Genomic DNA, 23,316 nt, shown 5'->3' on the forward strand with positions numbered 1-23,316 from the left:
ACTTTTGTAAAACAGTAACTTGTTATCCCCATTTAAACTGAAATCAGATTGCAGGCCTTTTGAGGGCAGCCTCTTTGTGCGCCTGCCTGTGTCTATGAAACCCTCTGTGCTGTGTAATGGACTCATGGCCACGGGGCAAGGGTTACAGTTTGTCCTTCCTGCAATTAGCATTCACGGTTAGCTTAGCAGAACTAATGCACCACATCTTTGAGGCTCATGTTCCCTGTGTGCCTCTGAGTGACTGCGGGCGAGATTTAACCGGCTCCTTGTATCCATTTCAACCTGCTTTATTCGATATTATTGGCAAAATCCCCCTGAAAGAATATCATTTCAAGCCAACTATTATCTGCCGATTAAGCGTCGGTGTTGCACCGTTGTTCTTCGGAAAAACACAGGTGAAGGACTGTGTCCGGCGTCACTTGTTTTAGTCCTTATTTACACAACAAAATGACAGAGCCGTTGTTTTTGTCTTTACTTCTTCATGCCCCTGTGACATGTAGGTCAAGACGCTGTGATCTCATGGCAGTTTTCGGCGCACAGGAACATTTACACCGCAGCTATTGTGGAGGCAGTTGTGGGGCCGTGTGGATCTCATGGGTCTTATGTGACACGTCTTGCTACAATGACGCCGCTCGGAGCCATTTTTCTGCCTGTTGGGTTTTTCTCTTTTTTTTGCGCCGTGTAATATAACATAGTTTATGTAGTGTGTATGTAGGTTAACTGCGAGCATTGTCCGAGAACTATAGCGAAATGTGTCGGCTGTAATGAGGACTGTGGGACTTTTGAGAGAGCGAGATGACAGCACGCATAACTGTGCAAACAAATGCTTGTATACTGATTTAAAAAATTGCACATGGTTACATGCGGGTTGGCTTACAAAAGGACAAACTCAAGTAAGAAATCATTAAAATGTACAAATGCAGGGAAAAATCCATGCAATTGAATATTAAACACATTTGTCGTTTCCTAAGTGCATCCTGTCTGAGTGATTAGTGGCTGCAGTGCATTACAGAGTCGAATCAATGACACAAAACAGAGGTGCTTTCATAAGAACTTTTTGGATTATTGGACATTATTAACTTTCCCGAACTCGGTGAAGTGAAAACAACGCCTTTTCCCATTGACTCAAACGCAGATTAAGCAAACAAATGTGAGCGCGGGGGATCAATGCATTCATCCCCGGTTATGTTTTCGTGTGCGTGGACCAGTGAGGCACTGGGAAGTCTGGCCCTAATTCATCATCATCCACACATTATATTATTACTGATGGCTTTTGCCTCTGGCAAGTCCATTTGTTTGTTCGGATTTGTGACAGGCAGCAGCAGCAGCAGGGTGGAGGTTTGTTCTGCAGCCATGCCAGCAGCGTCACACACACACACACACTCTATTATTTATCTATTGATCATCACACCTCTCAATAATCTGCCGTCTGACACGTTTGACAACATTATGTGATATGGGTCAGGGGACAATGCTAATGAAAGTGAATGATAGATGTTAGTATCCGCAGCATTAACCTCGCTCACAGTTGTCACAGGCAGCACATTAAATTTACTCAGACGTCCATGTGGCTGCAGCCCTGCAGAGTCCTGCTGGGATTTCCGTGAAAATGAAAATAAAAGAGCCTGACGATATTCAGCGAGGAGCTGCAGTGACGTGTGCATGAAAAAAAAAAAAAACATTTGCTGTTGAAAACTGGGGGAAATTTTTTTATTATTATTATTATATAAAGTTCTATTGTGTAATATTTAACCCTTTAAGATGCTACTCAACCATTTGGTAGACCACACTTTAATAAGTCACAATATCTCATTGAAAAATGCATCAAAGCTGAACTCACTAACACTTAATGTCACTTGTTCTAAATGTTGTACTTTATGAATTAAGCAAACCAGGTTTATTATGAACAGACATCTCAGCCGTTTGGTAGACGACTGTATCTGAAATACTGTAGTATTTATACTGTAATAAAAAGAAAAAAAAAATATATATATATTTTGATTGTCGTTATTGTTATTGATGATTTATTAACAGAAATTGAATATACGACCCAAACCAGTGGTCAGCAATAGGTGGTCCCTGGGCCAAAACTGGCCCACCGGCATCAATATCTGGTCCGGCATTAAATTATTTATTATTATCGAGTTCAGCGCTTTATTCTAAAAGAAATAGAATTGACAGTTCACCAAAATTAAATGTTTGGTTAGAAAAATAAAAACACCGCTGTTGTCATTGACAGCCAGGTTTGGGGAGTAAATGTCTGTAAAATAACTGCATATGTTAGGCTCAAAGAAGACGCTGTAATTCTTCAAATTAAAACGATGCACAATAGATAACAGCACTAGTACGTACAGTATTTTGCACGCATTTGTCTTCGTAACAAGCTGGTGTTTAAAGACGACGTCCTCATTGTTTAAGGCAGCAAATGTGGGTTTTTATTTCTGACCGAAGACGTTTTAAGGCACTTTTTTGTGTTTTGGCCAGCGTAGTTCTCTGTCATGTTTATCAAAGGGAGGAATAAGTCAAGGAGTCCTCCTTTTGTTATAATCTGCAGTCTCACCATGAGATGTCACTAATTCTTACATCCTTTAAATTGCAATATTTCACTGTGAAGCAAACAACTAAAATACACATGCACTAATATAGCATACAATATGTTGTGTTTTTTGTGTGTCTGTGCACTTTCATTAGGGATAAGCTTCTAAACCTTAGGGAACTCACTTTCGACGTTTTTCCTATGTTTGTATATTTTGCTTGCTTTGCTTTTGTTTTTGCCCCATTTCTCACTTTTTATTCCATAGTATGATATTTTTGTTCACCAGAGAGACAACAACTGCTCTCCAATTAATTCCTTGTATGTGTCCACGTACTTTTGATTATGATTATGAAATGTCCAAAAAATAGCACTGTGAGAGGGAAGAAAACTGCTAATTCATTTCATCACTTTATTTTATCCAAAGAGGAAATAACAAGTGAACATGTTTTCCATTTTTTTTTTTTTATATATAATGGAGTCAAGGTAGAAATCACATCCTGTGTGAGCACTGTGAGTGAAGTCATAGGAGCACTGCTTCTCTCCTCTACATCCACCGTCCTAATGCATCACTCTTAAAAGCTGGGGACAAGAGGAAGAGGAGCATAAAAAGCTCCTGTGCGGCCATTTTCCACAACAGTAACTGATAAGAGAACCTCATTCCATTCACTCCTGTACATCTTTTGTTGACCTGCAGGTTTTCTACAAGTGCAGTGCTTTTAAGAGGTGGCTGATGTCGCCCCGTTGTTGCCTATATGCTCATTCATTTAGTGTATTTTTGGTGAATTAACAATGGAAAGATTGAGTGCTCAGTGAAGTGAATGAATAGACATTTAGCAGTGAGTCAATGACGCTTCTGAGGACTCAACTAAATTTTAGTTAAACTGCAAAATGTATTAAAGCGGACCAAGACCGGAAGTTCCAATTAACACAGTTTTTTTAGTGTGTATCTGCGTCATTACCTTGTTTAAGAAGCTCTGGAGGTTCAAAACAAACAGTTCAGCCATTGCTGAGAACGCTGTGTTGTATTGTAATCTCGGGCTCAGCGAGATCTCTGAAAAAACCTGGTCCGGTTACGTTAAAACCGTTCCAGAGGGGGGAGCTGAGCTTCCGGATATTGGCCAATCACAAGACAGTTGGGAAGGCGCTGTGAGATTTCAGTCTGAAATATCGCGGCAAAAGATAGATTTCTATCGGCTCGTTTACAGCAACTAGGAGGTTTTTGACCATTAAAACAAGTTAATGTATGTAAGTAGACCTCCATAACTAACATATATGTGCAACAGGACCACTCTATGTGAGCTTTAAAACTGTGAGGGAGAGAAAGGTCTTCTGGGAATATTATATATCATGTTACTTCATCCCACAGAGTTGGTGTCTGTTTGTTTGTTTGTGCTTCCACACTTGCACTTGCCAATATGGCCAGCAGTGGCCGCCAGAGGCTTGTTGCGCGAATGGAGTGAAGTCTACCATCTCTGATTACCTTGTTGCATTCATTTCAGGTGTAATCCTGTTACTGTTTGCATTTTACAGCATTATATAGCATATATTTGACCTCCGCCAGGAGGTATACGTTTTCGCCGGAGTTTTTATGTCTGTCTGTCTGTCTGTTAGCAACATAACTCGGACAGATTTGGATTACATTTTCAGAAAATGTCCGCAATAGGACCAGGAACAAGGGATTAAATTGGGTGTGATCCGTAGACACTATCACTATTTTTATCGCTATTTTGTGGGGGCCTGAGCTGCCTTGGCGAAGGTCTGCACTCTCCGAGTGCTTTTCTAGTTTTTGTGTGTCAATGTATTCTGGGATTATTATGTATTCTGTTCTCTCTACAGCAAAAGCATTTTTGAACGACAACAGCTCTCAAATTAGTTTGGATTGAATGAATTGACCCTCTAAGCTGCACTAACAGTCAAGAGCTTTTAGTTGGGGAAATAAACTTTTGAATCACTTAGATCTAAGCTGCTCTATACAAATATTCAGATGCTCAGAATAGTCAGCTGCTGGATATTAACCAGTGCTCTGAATGTTTCAGTGCATTGTGGTGTTCAAATTATGTTTATATCGGGGGCTCATTCCTAACTCTTTCCCCCTCTTACAGTAAACACAGCCTTTTTTTTTCTGGTCTATAATCTCATCTCTCGGGCTCTTTAGAGACTGAACAGGCTTACATCCCAGAGAAGATGAAGAGAGGGTGCTGACCTCCATCTGAAATTACAGAGGAGGAGATTCGGAGTTTGTTTAGCTGTGAATTTCAGCTGTCGAAAAACAGCGTCTGTGGTCAAGTAGGTGAGAGGAATTGTTGCAAAACATTGTGCAGAGGTAAGAGCAGCTGATGTCCTCGGGTACTGACCCACATGAAAACACCAGCGACCCGGTGCGGGCTTTCCAGCTCAATGACTGCTGCTCAGACGGCCGCTCATTCCCTTCGCGCATGTCGTTCAAAAGCGATCCGTCTCTTGTGTCCACGCTGTTCTACGTGTCCATGTCTTTTACAAAGGAGAGGTCAGACGAGTCACCTAACCTGACAAAACTGCAGGGACCGAGTCGAATGGCAGGAGGGTCAGAGTTGGACACCCCCGGCTTTATTGCGGGGGTCAAGACTTGTAGTTCTTCACTTACTGGATGAACCAGATCACAGAGTCCTTCAATATGTCAAAATAAGCAACTAAAGAGACAGGTGGAGGATATCTCTATAGGTTAAATGACATGCATGCTCACTGCAGAGCACGGCTGATTGTGTTTTACTATAGATTCACTTTAACTCAATGTCTGGATTTTAATAGAACTCGCATTGATTCAGTTTCTAGAAGAATTGCAGCCTGGATCATTTTACCTTGTTACCTTGTCACATTATGTTCTGGTCTGATCCCCATGTCCATTTCCGCTCAGCAACCCCCCACCCCCCCCGCGATATCCCTCAGTCACCGCTACACCAACCAACAGAGCTGGCTTTGTCCCTCTGGCCAGTCATCCATATCTAATCTTCAGTGTGTCTTACTGCGCTGAAGACTTGTTGCATGCTTTCAAAGAGCAGAGTGAGCTGTTGATGCCTGCCCTCTGTCTCCAAACTGAAGCAGTGAGAATATAAGAGGCAGCGTTAGAGATCGTCAGCATCGCTGCATATCTGAAGGTGATGGGAACATTTTGGGGCGAGGACGATGTATTTGAGAAAGAAGCATTGAATCATTAACTCAGTTTATTATGACACAATGGTACAAATACAAAAAAAAGAAACCAACATGCTTAAATAAATCAACTGAAGAGTAAAGGAAGCAATCATATTCACTCTTATTCTTTAAATATTGTGTAACAAAAATACAGTCAAACCTGCATGCACAGCACTAGTTCGTCCGATATTGTAAACATTCGTGATCAATTTCTTTGTTTAAATACACAATGAATTCATCAGAACACCAAAGTCGACTGTTTAAACTGTTTAAAAAGCAACAACCAGAGTCTATAAAAATGTGCGTCCACTGCTGCAAACAACACCGGGCTGTTTGTACGACTACCTGCGATCTGTCCCTCAGGTAAAACAGTAACCAGACATTTGAAAAAGTGAGTATCGTGTAATGATGTCTCAGGTAGAGAGAGATACCATCGACACAGAGAGCCTCCCTCTATTGCATTAGCTAAAGGCACTGATATCTTGATGGAAATAACTTCATTTTGGCCACTACCAGGCCCAGTAAATACAATTGCTAGCTGTTAGCGCAGCTGCGCGAGCCTGGTAACTGATGGAAAGCGACTCAGACACAGTTGTGAATGGTGCTGCCGGCTGCGCCTGTGCGCTCTTGAATGCGTTATCGTCCCCCCTGCTGTGCAGTCGAGCATATTAATAAAGCACCTTACAGTTACACCGTGGAAACAGGCCGTAAATCACTCCCCATTAAAACCCCAAAGAGGCAGTAACACACTCGGGCCCTCGTCGTAGCAGAGGCCACTGTTTTTTTTTGTTTTCTGCCACAATTAACACATTAAAACACTTGACATCCTGAATTGATGTGACACAATCAGCTAACGTAATGATTCATTAATGGATGTGCAAAGTGTGGGCTCGCCCCCAGAAATTCAAAACAAGAGAAACTTAATCAGGCTAATTGTCTGGAACAATCTTCATTAACATAATATTGCAAGTGAGGATCAGCTACTCAGGAAAACTGGCAAATTATGCTCCCCCTCGTCTTTCCTTTGCTTACCTGCATAGAATAAGGCACTGTGTATGAATGGATGAGGTTGGAGCTAAATCTAGAGTTGTTGCCCCAAAAACACACAAGTTAAATGCTCAGCGTGATGCTGTGAATGGTGCTCGCTGGGATTTTAGCGTCCGTTTCGTCTCCGCTGATCCTGAAGATCACAAAGGTGTTGGACGGGATGGTGGTGGTGGCGCTCGGGGACTTTACCAGCCAGCCATGAGATCCCCGCTTATACATTTTAACAGTTACCTGCAAAGTAATGGAGGAAAAAAAAACGGCAAATTATTCACTTTGTAAAAAGAATTAGAAGTGCACTTTATTGCACAGGTGGAACTGTTTTTCAGTACATATACCAGTCATATCACACACTGTTGGTACATGAAAAAGCTCACTGCAGGTGGTCACAGAGCAGCGCTGCACATATCTACTGATTCAGAAACAATCTGGTCTCACATTGTTTAAAACAAGGTGATTTCCTTGGGGTTACGACCCTGACTCTGACCTCCTGACCTGGACAGAACTAAGCAGGCACTCATGACTTTGACCTTTGACTGCTACACGTTAACAAGCTGCTGCTGAGCTGCTGCGTTGTGTGTCGTAGCTTGAAGAAACCCACAGATTATGGCATTACAAGTGGCAACTCTGGGCTAATTTGAGTGTGAGAGTTTCTCAAAATGACACATTGTATCTACGGCAAGATCAATAACACCAATAATATAACACCTCGATGCTGAAATGACTTTTTGCCAGCAAATGATCAAATCCATGATTTAATGCAGCTAATATTTATTGTCATTAAAAAAAAGCAAAAGCTTATTTTGCTTTAAAACTCACTCAATGTGAGTCAATATTTTTGACAAAATGGATTATATGGTAATTCAAACAATATGAAGCATATAAGCATTGTCTTTAAAAAAATGTTTTTTGGATTGTGGATACAACAAATTTTCAAATTTCCTCTAAACCTGAAAAGCGTGTGCGTCTCTGTTGGAGAAGTGATGTGACAGCAGCCTGGAAAAAACCCAGAATACATTTGAAATTAACCTTGTTCTCTCTCTCTCTCTGAGCTTTTTTAATTCCCCCTCACATCTTGAATGGAGTCATACCTCTCTTGATTCTATGTAGGTTGTAGGGCATAATACGCTTTAACACTACATCAAAACGCCCTGTTATGTTTGAGCCTGACAATGGAAGCCTTAACTAGATTTAGACATGCAGGTAAGTGAACCACATCCATTTCAAAAAGAATGGCTCGCTGCATCTCTTGTTTGGCTGCATTTACGGGGGATAACAGAATATTACAGTGCCTTTTCACAGTTCCATTTTCTTTCACTTTAGCATTAGGCAATTTTTCAATTATTTTTTTTTTTTCCATGTTCTTTCATCCCCGGCTCTCCATAATGTCTGGGCCTTTTAGTTAATGGTAGTGACAGTCAGAGCCCAGTATATCGGCCCTTGTCCATTTTGCAGGTCATTGTGGAAGCCCAATAGGCCTTTTATTACGCCGACATCAAAAGGCAGATAAGCATTAGAGGTGGGGAAAATACCCTGCACTAGATATGTTCCCTCTTTCCTTTGTCTGCTATTGAAAGTGATCATTTTAATAGTGAAGAGGTTGCTGAGCTTTGGGGGCTGATGGGAAGTGCGACACCCCTGACAGCCTCCGAATATGAGCAAGTCGGCAGCACAACACGAGCGCACAGCACACCCTCAACACCTGCACACTCTTGCTGCTAACCTAATTATCTCCAACAAAAGCCAGCGCGATTCCAGACACACGTCTTTGCACCATTTACTTACTTATTAGTGTGCATTAGAACAGGGAGACGGTAGGGGGGTAAAAATAAAAAACCCAAACAACTGCGTCTTATAGCGGCTGAAAGCCACATGGCGCGTATTAACAATGGCGTCAGACACTTCAGAGTGAGTGAGTGTCTATTAATTTGGGATGCATGAAAAAAATTGCTTCATGACAGCTGGTGGCAAAGAATCATGTAAACCAACACAAAACCACCATAGAGGAATTAGTTTAATAAATCATAGTGGATGTAATGGTCAATAAACAAGCAACTGAATATGTTAAAGGAAATAAAGTTCAGTGTTTCCATTTCTCTATCTTGGTATTTTCAAGCCTGAATAAAAAAATATGTAAAATTCCACTGCCTATGCAAAAAAAATAAAAAATCAAGGCTGTACAATCTTTTAAAGGAGTCATATTATACCCTATTTCTCCAAGTTAACCTAGTTCCCTGGTGTCCTAATGAACATGTCTGTGACATGCTTTGATCAAAATACCATAAGGATGAAGCACCACAGCAGTTCAATCACCCTGCAAAACAGCCCTGTTTTAGTAGTATCTATTTAGGTCCACCTTAAAAAAAAGTGAAACGAAACTTAAGGGACAGGAAACAGGCAACAGGGAGCTAACAGCAGTTAGCTTTTGGAAAAGTGGTCATTTGCAGGCTCTAGCAGGCACATTGCCATCATATATAACATGTATCCACTGGACAAATAAATCCTCTGAGGCTGGAAGTTTGTGTAGGACTCTGTGCTGCACTGTGGAGCCAAGAATATAACTTTTCGCGGACTTCCAGTTTTCCAGAGTCCCAAATATAAGTATTAAAATTATTAAAAAGTTGATTTTGCCTAATATGGGTCCTATAAATATCAAAACATGTATAGTAGACAATCAGACAGATAAATATCACAGAAATGGTGTGGAATTCAACTGTGTTGGATAAAATGAACATACCAACAGATGATATAGGACATTTACAGATCTACGGTATGTTTAGAAATCCAAATCGCCCCAAAGTAGTGTGATTTACATTGATCTGATGATGCCACACAGGAAGGAAGCTGCCATCTTTGGCATAAAATCAAAGAGAGGGGAGTTGTGCGCAGTCTAGACGAGCCGCCTGCCAGGTGTTGTTCTACGGAGATGATGTGTCAGGTGCAGGAACTGTTACCACATGTTACCCTTTCAGCCACTTGAGCCAAGTGTCTGAGGGTGAAGACGATACGGCCTGTTACTCACAGACAAACGCGTGGAAAGTGTGATGAGCACATTTTCGATGAGAAGCGACGTGTCACATCCAGAAGAGATCAAGATGATCAGATAAAAAAAAAAGTTTCTAAAAATGTCTCACTTCTGACTGGAGATCGTCCACAAGCTTACGAGAATCGTTACTATTTCAAGCGCAGGCAGGCCTGACTGTGTGAGTGTGAGTGTGAGCGTGTGTGTATCACACTCACTTCATGGCCAGGATAGGACCCTTGGGGCTAAGGTTGGGTGTCACACAAAGGGCTGAGAGCTCACCTAACAATGTCTACCATGATGAGGCACTCACTTTCGATGTTGGGGGGGGGGGGGGGGGGGGTTGTGTAAATGACATGACATCACTCCTCACGTTTCAACGAGACCAAACCCTACTCTTCTTATTTACCTTCTTCTAACGATCGTAAATCCTGGCTCTCGGGTTCACCTTTTAGCCTCTTAAAAGCAACACAACAGCTCGTTCTCCTTCCAGAACCAACATCTCACTGCAGATACAGCAGGTATCAGTCTCTCCACAGCATTCCTTCTCTTGTAGGGATGTGTGATTGTCAACCAGTTGGGGTCTGAAATCCTGAAATCACTACTTTGATTAGCAAAACCAAACTTTGCATTGTGTGACCTCCTCTAATTGCCGCAGTATAAACATGATTATTTGCCATTGACGGTCTGACAGGTGATTTGACGAGCCGGAATAATGCGCGGAGCGGTGTAATTGGGTAGGGACGTGTCACCACCTGCGTGTATTGCCATTCACAAAGTTCAGATTCTTCCCGTGATAAAGTCAAAGAATCCTAGTCGGGTATCATTCAGCAGGGGCTGTTACCTGGAGCCATCGGTGCAGTGTTTCAGGTGAACTCTGAGTGAGCGTAACGCCACACCAGCCTCAGACGACGGGCTCTTTGTTCCACGCCGTGTCTCACCAGACGCAGATGGTGGGGAGGGTGTGTGTGTGTGTGGGGTGGGGTGGGGGGGGGGGCACTAAGCAACACACCTCTGACTCACCAAACATCTTTGTCCATGAGCCAAACGCAATGGAATCAGACCAAAAGTGTTTTGCTGTCGTTTGAGCAGGATGTAACGGGGCAATTACATCCACGACGTGCGATTTGGCTCACTGGGTGACTACATTAACTACCGGCGAGGAAGGTGTAATCACTGGATTATCAGCGGACTGATTCAGTTCATGTCTTGAATTGACAGATTAATGGTTTGCCCAGATTGATATTAGGTTTGATTTGCTGACACAGGTGCATCTATCTATAAAGTAAGTTGTGTCTGTGACGGGCATATGTCGCTGACAGTTAGTCAGATCGACCTAAGATGTGGATATGGGTTGAGCATGGCCCGATGGTGTGGATCCTTGATTTTCACATTTTATGGAGTAATTTCAATTTTCGCTGATTTATCACGCTACACCAGGCAGGGGGCGCCGTCAGGATTGTCTTTCATAGTAAGCACAGTCCTGCCCCCCCAGGCTACTTTTAAAACAATGCAATCTGCAAACACTGTGTCAAAAAATATGTGTTTGTTGTACAGACATCGTTTACAAGCTCATAACTTTAAGGACCGATGAGTATTTTATTGTGACAAAACAGTTTTACAGTGAGTGTTTTAAAAATGCACGGTTGTGGACACAATGGACGCGGTTCTACAGGTCGCTAATAGCCTACTGCTCTCTTCATATTGGTGAAATACCCTGTGATAATGTAGACAATAGCCTACTGGAAACAAATAATGTTTGTTAATGTATTGACGTGTGTCCCGACAGTTTTCATTAGCCCAAATAGCTCGACAGTTGAAGATTTTTGAATTCATCTCCATTTAGCATGCCAAGACCACTACAACGTCTAAAGCTAAATCTCCGCTTAGCAGGCCAACGTCTGCAACTCCATAAAACATGTACTTTTCATAAGGTACGCACACCATCCAGCACATACACACTGGACTAGTTTGGGTAATAGTAATGTTTCATTTTTTTTAATCCTCTGTCAAAGAGAAAATTACAATGAAATGAAACAATACAAACCAAAAGTATAATACCAGACACTGCCATTGGCTGACTTTGGTTGCACTTTCACTGACTGCTGATACAAATCAATTTCCATTATTGTCAAAGGCTACATGACTAACGTAATAGATTTTATCTTCTGAAAAGACTTTCATTTCAACATTTCAACGGTTCCTGAAAGCTGAGAAGTTACACGTCAAAGCCAACATGTGGTTATTACAGTAATTTCACTCGCCCTGATGCAGGAAGTCGTCGAATCAGAGTGTTTGTCACCAGAGAGGAGAGAGTTGATACAACACCTCTGCTTAAGTTTCCATTTTCACTTCATCCCACGAGTGGGAGTGAAGTATTGTTTTTAGTGGCTCTGTGTGTCCGTCTGTCTGTGTTTCTGCACTTGCCAATATGACCAACAGAGGCCGCCAGAGGCTTGTTTGCGTGAATGGAGTGAAGTCTGACATCTCTGATTGCCTTGTTTTTGGCCTGTTTTTGGACATTGAGACAAAAACCTCAAACAGATGTCATTTTAAATATGTTGTATACTGTTCAAATTTCTGGTGTTCATGTACAACTGCAGTGGCTTTTCTTTTATTTTAAATTGTTAAAACATGCAGTAAATTGTAAATAACGGCCAGATATTGAAAGTTATCGTGGAAAAATGGTCAAAAGAACGTATTCACAGGACATTTTCTTGCCCTTTGATGGTTAAAATAAGCAAAAAGGTCCAGACAGACATTTTGAAGCTGAGGTGTTAAAGGGTTAAAATTAAATGAAAATCTATAACCACTGTTTAAAGAATGCAAAGAATAAATCGTTGCATGCCGAAGTGCTGGAATGACCAGTCAGCTTTGGATATTGATTGATGTATCTTCTCCTAACACCTCGATCATGAATTTTGATAGTGTCAAGAGCTGCAACTAATGATTATATTTGTAATCGGTCAATCTGACGATTATTTTCTTGATTAATCATTTGCTAAAAATATTGAAGTTCCCATAGAGTTGTCCTATCGCATATATATGTGAGTTATGGAGGTCTACTTACATGCTTTAACTTGTTTTAATGGTCAAAAACCTCCTAGTTGCTGTAAATGAGCAGATAGAAATCTCTCCTCACTGAAGCTCTCGTCAGCCACGATGTTTTAGACTGAAATCTCACCCCCAGAAGACAGACTGTGTTGTGATTGGCCAGCCAGCGTAGAGCCTTCCCAACTGTCTTGTGATACACCTGGAAGTGACGTAATCAGCACACCAGCTCTCAGAAGCGCAGCTCCCCCCTCTGGAACGGTGGATGCACTGCTACTCATTATCAAAACATTGTTTTAACAGTGTTTAAAAATAGCTTTGTCACGACTCCCCGCCACAGTCCCTTTTTCGCCTTTGACCCGGATTCAGATGATTGTTTACGTAACCAGAATGGGTTTTTTCAGAGAGCCCGAGATTACAATACAACACAGCGTTCTCAGCAGTAGCTGTTTGTTTCGAACCTTCAGGGCTTCATGAACGAGGTAATGGCGCAGATACACACCAAAAAAAACTTGTTAATTGCTACTTCCGTTCTATGGGCGCTTGTTGATCAGTGTTTGTCAAAACCTGGAAATGATGATGTTCTCGAATGTCTTGTTTTGTCCACAAACCAAAATGATTCAGTTTTAATTATTTCTTTATGTGGAGCAAAGAAGCAAAGGAAATTTGCACATTTAAGAAGCTAAAACAATCAGAAATCTTGACTAATAATGAAAAAAAGCCTCAAACCAATTAATCGATGATCAAAATAGTTGACGATTAATTAGGTAATCAGTTAATAACCGATTAATTGTTTCAGCTTGAGTAGTGTCTGATTCCTTTCATAGTGATACAGGATGAAGAGCAGTTTTCCCTCCACTAAAGCCTAAAACAATTAGCTAGTAATTAGCAACAGGTGTCTGTCGAACAACTAATTCATTTACTAATTGCATCAGTCCAGAGACTGAAATCCTCGAATGTCATAACTCAGCTCTTCAGCGCTGCAGCTATGGACTGTCCATTAAGATGCCTTAACTTAAGTTTAGTGGATGTGAACGTCCATATACATAACTGCATTTATCTAAAGACATGGGGGGAGAAAAAGGACTGGTTAAGTTCTGATTAGCTGCATCTCTGCTCCCAAACAACCTGCCTCAGCTAACAGGAAGCCATTAAGACTCTCTGCAATGACTATTTACATCCATTCACCCAGCTCTGACTTTATTTTCATCCGCATAAGTGCATTTTCTGCGAGAGGTTAAAATATGAATCCCGCTCCTTTTTCTCCTCAATGGGTCTGGTTGTCTGGCTGACTTGAGAGGGCACAATCTATGACTGATTTAATTTGCTCTTTACGAACATCTCTAACAGCATTACCCCCGGAGCATACACTGACTGTCCCCATCTAACTCCATTAACTCCCAAATCAGGTTTAAAGACCATATTGATGCCGTCCGTTATTAAGGGTGATTATCAAAACAACAGACAATGGGCCAAAGTGTGTGTTAACTAGTTTATCCATAATTTCACCTAACTGTAACAGATGGCAGGGCTGTCAATTACATAGTGTATCTGCTGCACACACACTGTCTGGATATGCAGCATATTAGGCCTCACATTAAAAGAACGATAGTCTGCTCACAGGTGGTCCGAGGAAATGACCCGAGAGCACAAAACAAACGATGACGTTAAGTGACAAACACAGAAATGCACCAAGACGCAGGCCAGCTGCTGCTTCATAAACCGCAACTTCTTCCCTTTCTTGTATTTAAATAATAATTAGAACAATAGAGAAAGTCGGCGTTAAAAAAATTCAGTCCACTTCACCACCTTTATTCTCCTCAATTAACGGGAATGGCTTTTGAAACTGTAATTAAGTGTCTCTGCTCCAATCGGCCTCTTCATTATTCATGAATCCCTATTGATCATATCGTACAGCCCATACAGTGGGGATCACCGTAATATCCTGAATCCCCAAAACAAATAGCTGAGCTCACTGAGATAAAATGAATATCTTGGCTGGAGACCAAAAAAATAACAAATAAAAAAGAAAGAAAAAGAAAAAAGTCTCCATTAGCTCCTAAATCAAGCATTTGGTGCCAAATTAGTTGCTGACAGACTCATTAATAGGAAAATTCTTTACTGAGCCTAAACAGTAGGACTGTAATTAGTAGTAATTCAATATTATTGGTAACTGACTTGGAATATAATCCTGTCATTGTTTTTTGTTGTTGTTTTTTTTACATCAATTTCAACCCAGAGTCTGTGGTGTTTTCATTCAATTGCTTGTGTCGTCCAAATCTACATATTTTTTATCCTACTGCACTGATGATATGAAGTTGGAAGGATTTAAATATTGCTGAAACTATTAATTATCAACATTTTTATATATACATATACATGTATGTGTATGAATATATGTATATATGTATATATATACACACATAATTAATCAACATTATATGTGTTTGTAAATATGTATAGATATATGTGTGTGTATAAACGTATACGTATATATGTAAACATATATACGTAAACAATACATATATATGTTTACGTATATACGTATACATATATATGTAAACATATATACGTAAACAATACATATATACGTTTACGTATATACGTAAACGTATATATGTTTACATATATATGTTCTTCATTTTATTTCATGTTAAATTTAATATTAATTTAATTGTGTAGAAACAGGATGATGCTCTTTGTGATCCTTTCCTTGCGTGCAGTGTTTATGCACATCACCGATATCACCAACAACTGCAGTTCCTTCCATATTCAAAGAGATTACCCCGTAATGAATATTAATGGGCAGGAGCTTTATTTTAAACATGTATTCAAATTTACTCAAACTCAATCTCCACCTGTGTTAAGTAGGAATGTGTAAAACGTGAACTCTGACGGTTGATGTTTAACTAAATTAACAAAAGAGCACTTGAAGAGCCCTCCAAAATGACTGGTACTGCATGCTGGGTGATGAATTGGGAGGAAACACATTGAGTCATCCTCAAACTGACAGATGCAGAATCTCTCCACGGGACTCTTCACTGTGGTCTAGTGCCCGAGTGAAAAAATAGATTTTTACCAAGTTTAATCACAGGCTATTACAAGGCAGCTTTTATCATTGCCTTCCACTGTGTAAGTGCTGGTGTCTTCACTAGTTCATTACACACACTTGTGATGCCGCAGCGCTCTTCTCGTGTGTAATTGCACACGCAAGCTTCCCTCCGTTGCATCCTACACACACTCTGGCGCAAATTATTTCTAATTCTACTTCCCTGCTTTCCTAAGAGCGACGCCGCAATTACGGAAATCTGAACATCCCGATAATTTCCCCGCAGTTTTCTAGTAAAAAAAAAAGAAAAAAAAGAAGTTATTTTCAAGTATGTGGAATTCTTCGAAAAGGTTTTCTTTAAAACCTACGCTTAGAACGTCATCCTTACACAACTGACCAACTGCACTCACGGTGTTAGACTTATCTTGATTTGTATGAACTAAAACATTCACCCATGTGTTGCCTCACTAAACACTTATATAAAATACCTAGACACTAATTATTACTTCAGCTTTTCTTCAAATGGCTAAATGCATTCCCCCCCCACACACACACATAAAAAAGACCAAAAAGCCACAGTGGTTGTCAATATTATCTCTTTAGGCAGCAGAATGTGCCGGCTTTGTAAAATGCCCAGCTCCAGGCCTTTTGTGCGTCTCCATTCATTATCACCACAAAGCAGTTGATGTCTCCCCTCTTTGCCTTCTTTCTCTGTGCAGAGCACGGGGTGCACTCGCCTGTCCATTACAGCCCTGCGACACGTGCAGCCTGGGAGATGGCCAAACAGGCAGGAATGTGTTAAATTAACAAGCTGACGTCTATGTGGAATCTGTAGGCAGCATCGCAGACGAGATATATCTCGTCTGATTATTTCTTAGCTGACATGTTTACTGGCGAAATCGCAGCTTTGTGGCTCTGCTGCTCTTAATCAGCTAATAGGCCGGTGTCGTCAAGTGACCGTCGGAGGGCTGCTTTTTTTTCTTTTTAAACTTCATTTACGAGTCTTCTGAATAACCCGGTTTACGTTAACTGGCACTGAAACAGTCCCATTTTTCGGGAAGATGAACATAAGGATGAACAGCGTAATTAACCTGCACTTTAAACGACGACATGAATAGATCTTAAGGTCTTTCTCTGTCCCTAACGCACACTGTAATTACCCCCTCCATCCATACAAATTGAATGAAGCCAGAACCGTGGTCTAAGAATATAGACCATAATTAATAAATTACAGCCACTCCACTCAATCATTCTCTACTTTGGGGACATCTCAAGATCCCATTCTCCGCAGAGTAATTGACCGAGCTCACAGAAACACACCTACAGTGGCTCCGAGGTGGCTTTGTGGATACATCTGGTGCCACTTCTTACAACCAAACAGATGCCCCGAGTGAGACTGCTGGGTCATATCACAGATCTTTCCCGTCTGTGTGTTTACAAGTAACAAATCAAAAGCGTGCATTATATCTGGGCCCTGAAAATATGCCTGGGGGAGCTATCGGGTTTCTCCGCCACCCCCCAAGCTTCCCCTCACAGCTGCTACACACGAGCTAGGATTCTTCTTTTTTCCCTTTTTTTTTTGTTCGAGGAAGACTGTCATGAGGTTCAAAGAAGCACAATCTTTAAATATTTGACTTAAGTTCCATTTTCTTGATTCATATCGAAGCTGTATAATTGGAATCTCATCATGGGAAACAAACACACACACAGGCAGAAAAATAGGATGTTCACCCATCTGTTTTCATACAGTCACATATTTTTGTGAAATATGTGGCGGGACGTGCACAACGCGTCGCGTTCATTTGCAAATATTTCTTTGAAAAATAATAGATTTTGTCGTCGTCGTCGTCGTGTGTGTCCCCCCGGGCTAGAAAAAGGGCCTGCTGAAGACTGTCTAATGATCGTCGGGTCATGTATCAAATGTACAGCAGCTGGAGGCGAGAGGGGGGAATACATATAGTCAGGGGGTTGGGCTTGGGGTGTGTGGAGCGTGAGTGTTTGGGTGCTGAGAGAGTGGGTGTGAATTTGTAATGGCTGCAGAGCGGGGGGGGGGGGGGGGGTCATACACATCTGTGACCTTTAACATTTCATTCATGCAACACATTTATTTAAGCCTCGACCAAAGCACGGTCTCACAGAGTAAGAATAATTAAATATTTGATGTTTTTAGGTTCAAATATCAGTAAATATCATCATCATATTGCGTTATATTCATGTTCACTGCCACAGTGACCGTTTAGCCAAGTGGGGACAAAAAGCCCAAGTACCATTTATCAGCTTGCACTAAAATAAACAACAATAATCCCAAAATGTCAACTGCTCTGAGGATGTGAATAGGCTCAGACTCATTTTTTTCAATTCAATTACAGAGCAGAACCCAAGCGTGAGACTGAGGAGTTAAATCACTAATTAACAAGAGGAGTGTGAATGGAAATTATCAAGGGAGTGCATTAGAATGAAGACAACTCAAGTAAAAAAAAGAGGATTTTCAGCATTTTTGTCAACGTTTTTTTTTTTTTTTTAACCAAAACACTTCTTTATTGCTATTTTACATCTAAATTGATAAAAACGTTTAGTGAGTTGAAACTTGATTGATACTTATAAAGGCTCTCTGTGAATAAATGAATTGCTCTTGGCCAGCGCTGCGTTATAATCATCACCTACTATGATCGTTTTTCAGTCACGGTGATGTTTTTTTTTCTCCTCCCAATTAGACATGACCCTATTTGTTTTAAATGAACTGTAAAAGTGCTGTCATGTTCTACTAACAGCCATTGTTCCAGTTCCTTTAACGTGTGAGGAACGGCTGAATATTCACCAAGACAGTAGTACAGTAACACTGCCACCTGCTGATCGTCTAGTTCGTGCTTGCCTCACGTCAGAGCTTTCCCACAATTCAGGAGGATGGATTGCAAAACTTCTAAGGAATGAAGCACAGATCACATTGTTTTTTTTTGTTTTTTTTTATATTGCTGAAATTATTAATTATCAACATAATGTATATATATATATATGTGTATATATGTATATATATATGTGTATGCATATGTATATATATGTGCATGTGTATGTATATGTATGCTTTATAAGCAACAAATAATCAAAATCTTAATATTGATCAAAATAAGGATGATTACCCTATTATGTATTGACATAAAAACATAAGAACTTAGTGGGATATCACTTTTATATGTTAATATCTCTCCGTATGTTTGGTAAATGGAAGGATTTTTTTACTTCCTGCTCGACATTATTATTATTATTGTTATTTGGAGCCACTGACACAAGTGTTCATGACTAGTATATGCGGACCATGTAGGTCAGATCCAGTGAAGTGCACTGACCTGTGGAGTGTGTCCCAGCAGGGCCCACAGTGAGTCTGCGGACAGCATCCTGACCCTGGAGAACTCCAGCGTGTCCATCTCCTGACGGTTGACGGCGATGTACTGGCAGCCCTGATAGTCTCCTCTGAGCTGGTCGCCACAGTGCAGCCTCAGCAGATCCCACGTTCCTACCCTCCTCAGGACCTCGCGCACTGTCTCGATCTGCCTGTACGACAGGTGACCTGCAGGGCAGACGAAACAAAGTGACCCTGCAGCATTCCTGAAAGACATCTGCTTCTGGTGCATATTGAGCTAAGACCTAATTTTTCAAATTTTTAGAACTTAACACAGTATATGCTCTTCAACAGAGCTATATACACTTTGGACATGTAACATAGTGTTAACCCTTTATCACCTAAGCCTCAAAATGGACTTTTGTTTGCATATTCGACCTCCGCCAAGGAGGTATATTTTTTTCGCCAGAGTTTGTTTGTTTGTCTGTTCGTTAGCAACATAACTCGAAGATTCACGGACGGATTTGGATGAAATTTCCAGGAAATTCATAATGGGACCAGGAACAAGTGATAAAATGTTGGGCGTGATCCGTGGGGGGGGCTGAGCGACCTTGGCAAAGGTCTGCCCTCTCCGAGTGCTTTTCTAGTTTAACCATAAAAGGGCCAGAAAATGATCATGTGAGTGCTTTTGCCCATTTTTTATTCAGAATACAGCAACTTTCAATATCTGGCAGTTATTTACAATTTACTGCATGTTAAAATAGTGTATTAACAATTCAAAATGAAGAAAAACGAACAAAAAATCCACTGTAGAACACCATATAGATTTTGCGTGTTAAATTAGAAATTTTAACAGTATACAACATATCATACTTAAAGTAGTTTGTTTGGTTTTAGTAATGTCATTATTTTATTGGCTTATTTCACAGCTGCCAATTCTGTCAATTTCTGGAACATTTGAACAGACTGAAAATAAACTGTAAGTACAAGCACGTTTGAGGCCACAGTCATGGAGAAAAGTTATACGATGATTTATATTATATAAATACAGAATGTGTTTGGGATGTATTAAGGCTTTGATCAAATTCTTTGTTAATCTTTGAAGGAGCCACTCACTCACCAGAGAGCCAGGAGGGAGTCAGTGCATCTGATATCCAGGTCATGTAGCCTTCCCTGAAAGATCTCAGGAAGTCATCTATCTGACTGTGTGAGAGCAGCTCCTTCCTCTTCCTCAGCTCCTCCTCCAGATCACAGTCCGGGGAGAGGAAGATGACCCTGGGGAAGAAAAGGTTTTGGTGCACGGACACTCCACTCCTCTTCAAATGGTTGCACAGGTTTGTTGTTTTGGTCTAGAGAGGAGGAGAAGAAGAAAGTTCAGGGATGCAACTGATGATTACTTTGACTGTATTGATCCTTCATGGTGTCAAGTGAAATGTGACATTAGCATTGACTTTCATTCATCCGTCATCACTCTCCGATTGTTATTACTTTGTCACTGCTAAACATTGTATTTTGAGACATAATGTGTTATGTATTCCTTAAATTAAAAGTATGAAAAAGTGATTCATTGAGCCATTTTTGTTTCTTCAAATAACATCTTTGTATTTGTCTTGTGTGTATTTTTGCTTCGTTATGTCTGCGCACTGCTGTCATTTTGAAAAAAACAACTAAATCTTTATATTGATATTACATAAGAACAATTTATCAGCAATATCCTGTTGACATTCACATAGTAAGATTTTAATCTGTTATAGAACTCTTTTGAAGAAATTATGCATCCTCAAATAGGCCCAGCTCGATCTCCTTTGTGTCGATAAATGAAGTTAATAGATCCAATTCAAGCAACTATTTTTAAAAAATGCAGTGTGTGTTTGCCGTCAGTCCAAACTGAGTATCTATAGAGATGCTAATGAATGACTCCAAACAGACCCAGGCCCATAAGGTGACAGCTGTGTTTAGGCACCTGCCTGCTTTCACCCCCCCTTCTCTGAGCATAATTATGTTCTTTCAAATGAAGAGTGGCCACTCATGAAGTTTAGGAAGCCCCACTCTAGTGTTTGAAATTTCCATATAAATTGTTCCGGTGACTCATATGCTCTTAAACCTGCCGGGATTTAGAGGAAAACAATGTAGCGGACAATTGATTGGACCTTGGACCTAAATATGCGAAACAGTTTGACATTTAGGTTTTCATGATGCTGTTTTAACATTTCAGTATTTTTCGCCCTGTGTAGTATTTTTTATTTTTTTTACCATGATGGCTCTCAGGGGATCTTCAGTCTGCTCAATGCAGGTGTTGGTAAAATGTTGGTCCTCTTCTTTCACTTGAACATGCCAGGCTTGTTTGCGAGCAGACACAGTGCCTCTCCAGGTTTTTATGTCAATGCAGAAGATCCCGTGACCTACGTAAAAAAACAAAAAGGAAACATTAATTCAGTGCTTTTCTGAGAGTATCAACAAAAATATACTACTTTAACTTTCAGTTCATGTATTACTTGACAGCATGAAATAGCAATGGATGATGGGGTTAAAGTATAAGGTCACGTTTTGTGACAATAATAAATTCTGTAAATTCATTGTATACAGTGTATAAAACAACTGTACAACAGTTAACATGACACTGATGGTATTAACTGAATCAATAGCATACCAAGTATATATATATGTATGTATATATATATATGTAAACAAAAGCCTCAATATCAGTATGTAAGCAAATGTCATAACCATGAAATGGTTAAATCTACACTTACATGTAAAGTAACTCCAGGAAAAGCCATTTTCAGATACTAGATCATCACATTATGACACATCTCAATATGAAAGTAATATTTATTTATTGCTCAGGACTCATTAATAACTCTCATATGACGACATATCCAAACCTGTGAGGATAACAACGTTGATGTCATCTTTGGCCGTCTGAACCTGATCGGGGATTCGCAGGTTGCAGTAAACATCCTCTTTTCTCAGGCCAGTGAGTTTCCTATAGGGAAACGTTGAAGGTTATATTTCAGTCAAAACACACACAGAAGTTAGGTTTGCATAAACTTATCTATTGTAGGCCACTTGGGGGCAGTGGAACAAGCTATAAACACGAAAGCATGTGTGATGATTAGAGTTGGAATTAAACAGAAGATTCGTCCCTCTTCGACTACTTTATCCTCCACATGAGGGGTCGCTGGTGTCAATCCCAGGTGGACATAGGGGCGGAAGGCCGGGTACGGCCCTGGACAGGTGGCTAAGTCCACACAGGGCCATACATGGAGACAAACAACCATCCACTCTCACTCACAGTCACACCTACAGGAGTGTCCAATTTGCCTAATCCAAATATGCATGTTTTAGGACTGTGGGAGGAAACTGGAGAACACAGAGAAAACACACACACGAGAGAACATGGGCGACAAATGGCAGTATTGCTTTGTACAAAAATAATAATAACGATCCAGTAATAGTAGTTCATCTATGCTACTGTGTTTATCCTTATGCTTTGAACACATAATATTATCTGCTGTCACTATAACAACAACATAAGTGAGTGGACTCACCTGACGTGCTGTATGAACTCGGGTAGTGTCTGTGTGTGTGGTGGTGGGCTCTGGCCTTGGACACTCTCTGAAGCTTTGGAGCTGGGATGGAAGTGGGTGAACAGGCTTTCGAGCTGAAGCATTCTAGTCTTTATCTGGGGGGGGAGAGGATAAAGAGGCAGTTTTATACAGAGATAACATTTGTACTGAAAACATATTATGTAAATGTGTTGTTTGAGCTGTACATTTAAACATAAAGTTGAACTAAACACACTCCAGTGTTCTGGAAGCATCCTGCTGACAACATGCTAACTGCTACATTCACTACTTGAACCTGAAGTTGAGAACAAAGAGCAGAGAGACAACAGAGAGGCTTCACTCTGACAGACGACACATACCGTGAAAAGGTCTCGCGCTTTTTGAAGGAAAGAGCCGGGAAAAAAAACACACACACACGCACGAAAATGTCACTCGAACATTATCCTCCTGTTGTCGTTGTTCTGCGGGTCCTTTCCCAAATGTTGAGTAACGTTAGCTCCATGTGAAGGAAGACTGTTTCACAATGTCACACGCGGC

At 40.6% G+C, this 23,316-nt stretch overlaps 1 protein-coding gene across 1 annotated transcript; it reads right to left on the reverse strand.

Moving 5' to 3' along the window:
- Positions 1-5,730: 5,730 nt before the first annotated feature.
- LOC310939302 (uncharacterized protein) lies at positions 5,731-23,316 on the reverse strand. The gene is made up of 7 exons (XM_083904013.1): positions 23,139-23,316; positions 22,762-22,895; positions 22,096-22,196; positions 21,464-21,612; positions 20,331-20,559; positions 19,218-19,438; positions 5,731-6,985 (listed from the first exon to the last, which is right to left on the reverse strand). Exons 2-7 carry the CDS (start codon positions 22,881-22,883, stop codon positions 6,818-6,820), a joined length of 990 nt encoding a protein of 329 aa, XP_083760139.1. The 5' UTR covers positions 22,884-22,895; positions 23,139-23,316; the 3' UTR covers positions 5,731-6,817.

Source organism: Microchirus variegatus (genome assembly GCF_963457635.1).
Source record: "Microchirus variegatus genome assembly, chromosome: 17".
NCBI lineage: Eukaryota > Metazoa > Chordata > Actinopteri > Pleuronectiformes > Soleidae > Microchirus > Microchirus variegatus.

Bases quoted from the DNA above. Each gene is read 5' to 3' on its own strand.
- LOC310939302 (XM_083904013.1), bottom strand. From the start codon at position 22,883: ATGCTTCAGCTCGAAAGCCTGTTCACCCACTTCCATCCCAGCTCCAAA. The intron at 21,613-22,095 runs GTTTGGATATGT...TTTTTTACGTAG, and splicing joins CAACGTTGTTATCCTCACAG to GTCACGGGATCTTCTGCATT. The intron at 20,560-21,463 runs GTAAAAAAAATA...CCTCCTCTCTAG, and splicing joins ATCCCCTGAGAGCCATCATG to ACCAAAACAACAAACCTGTG.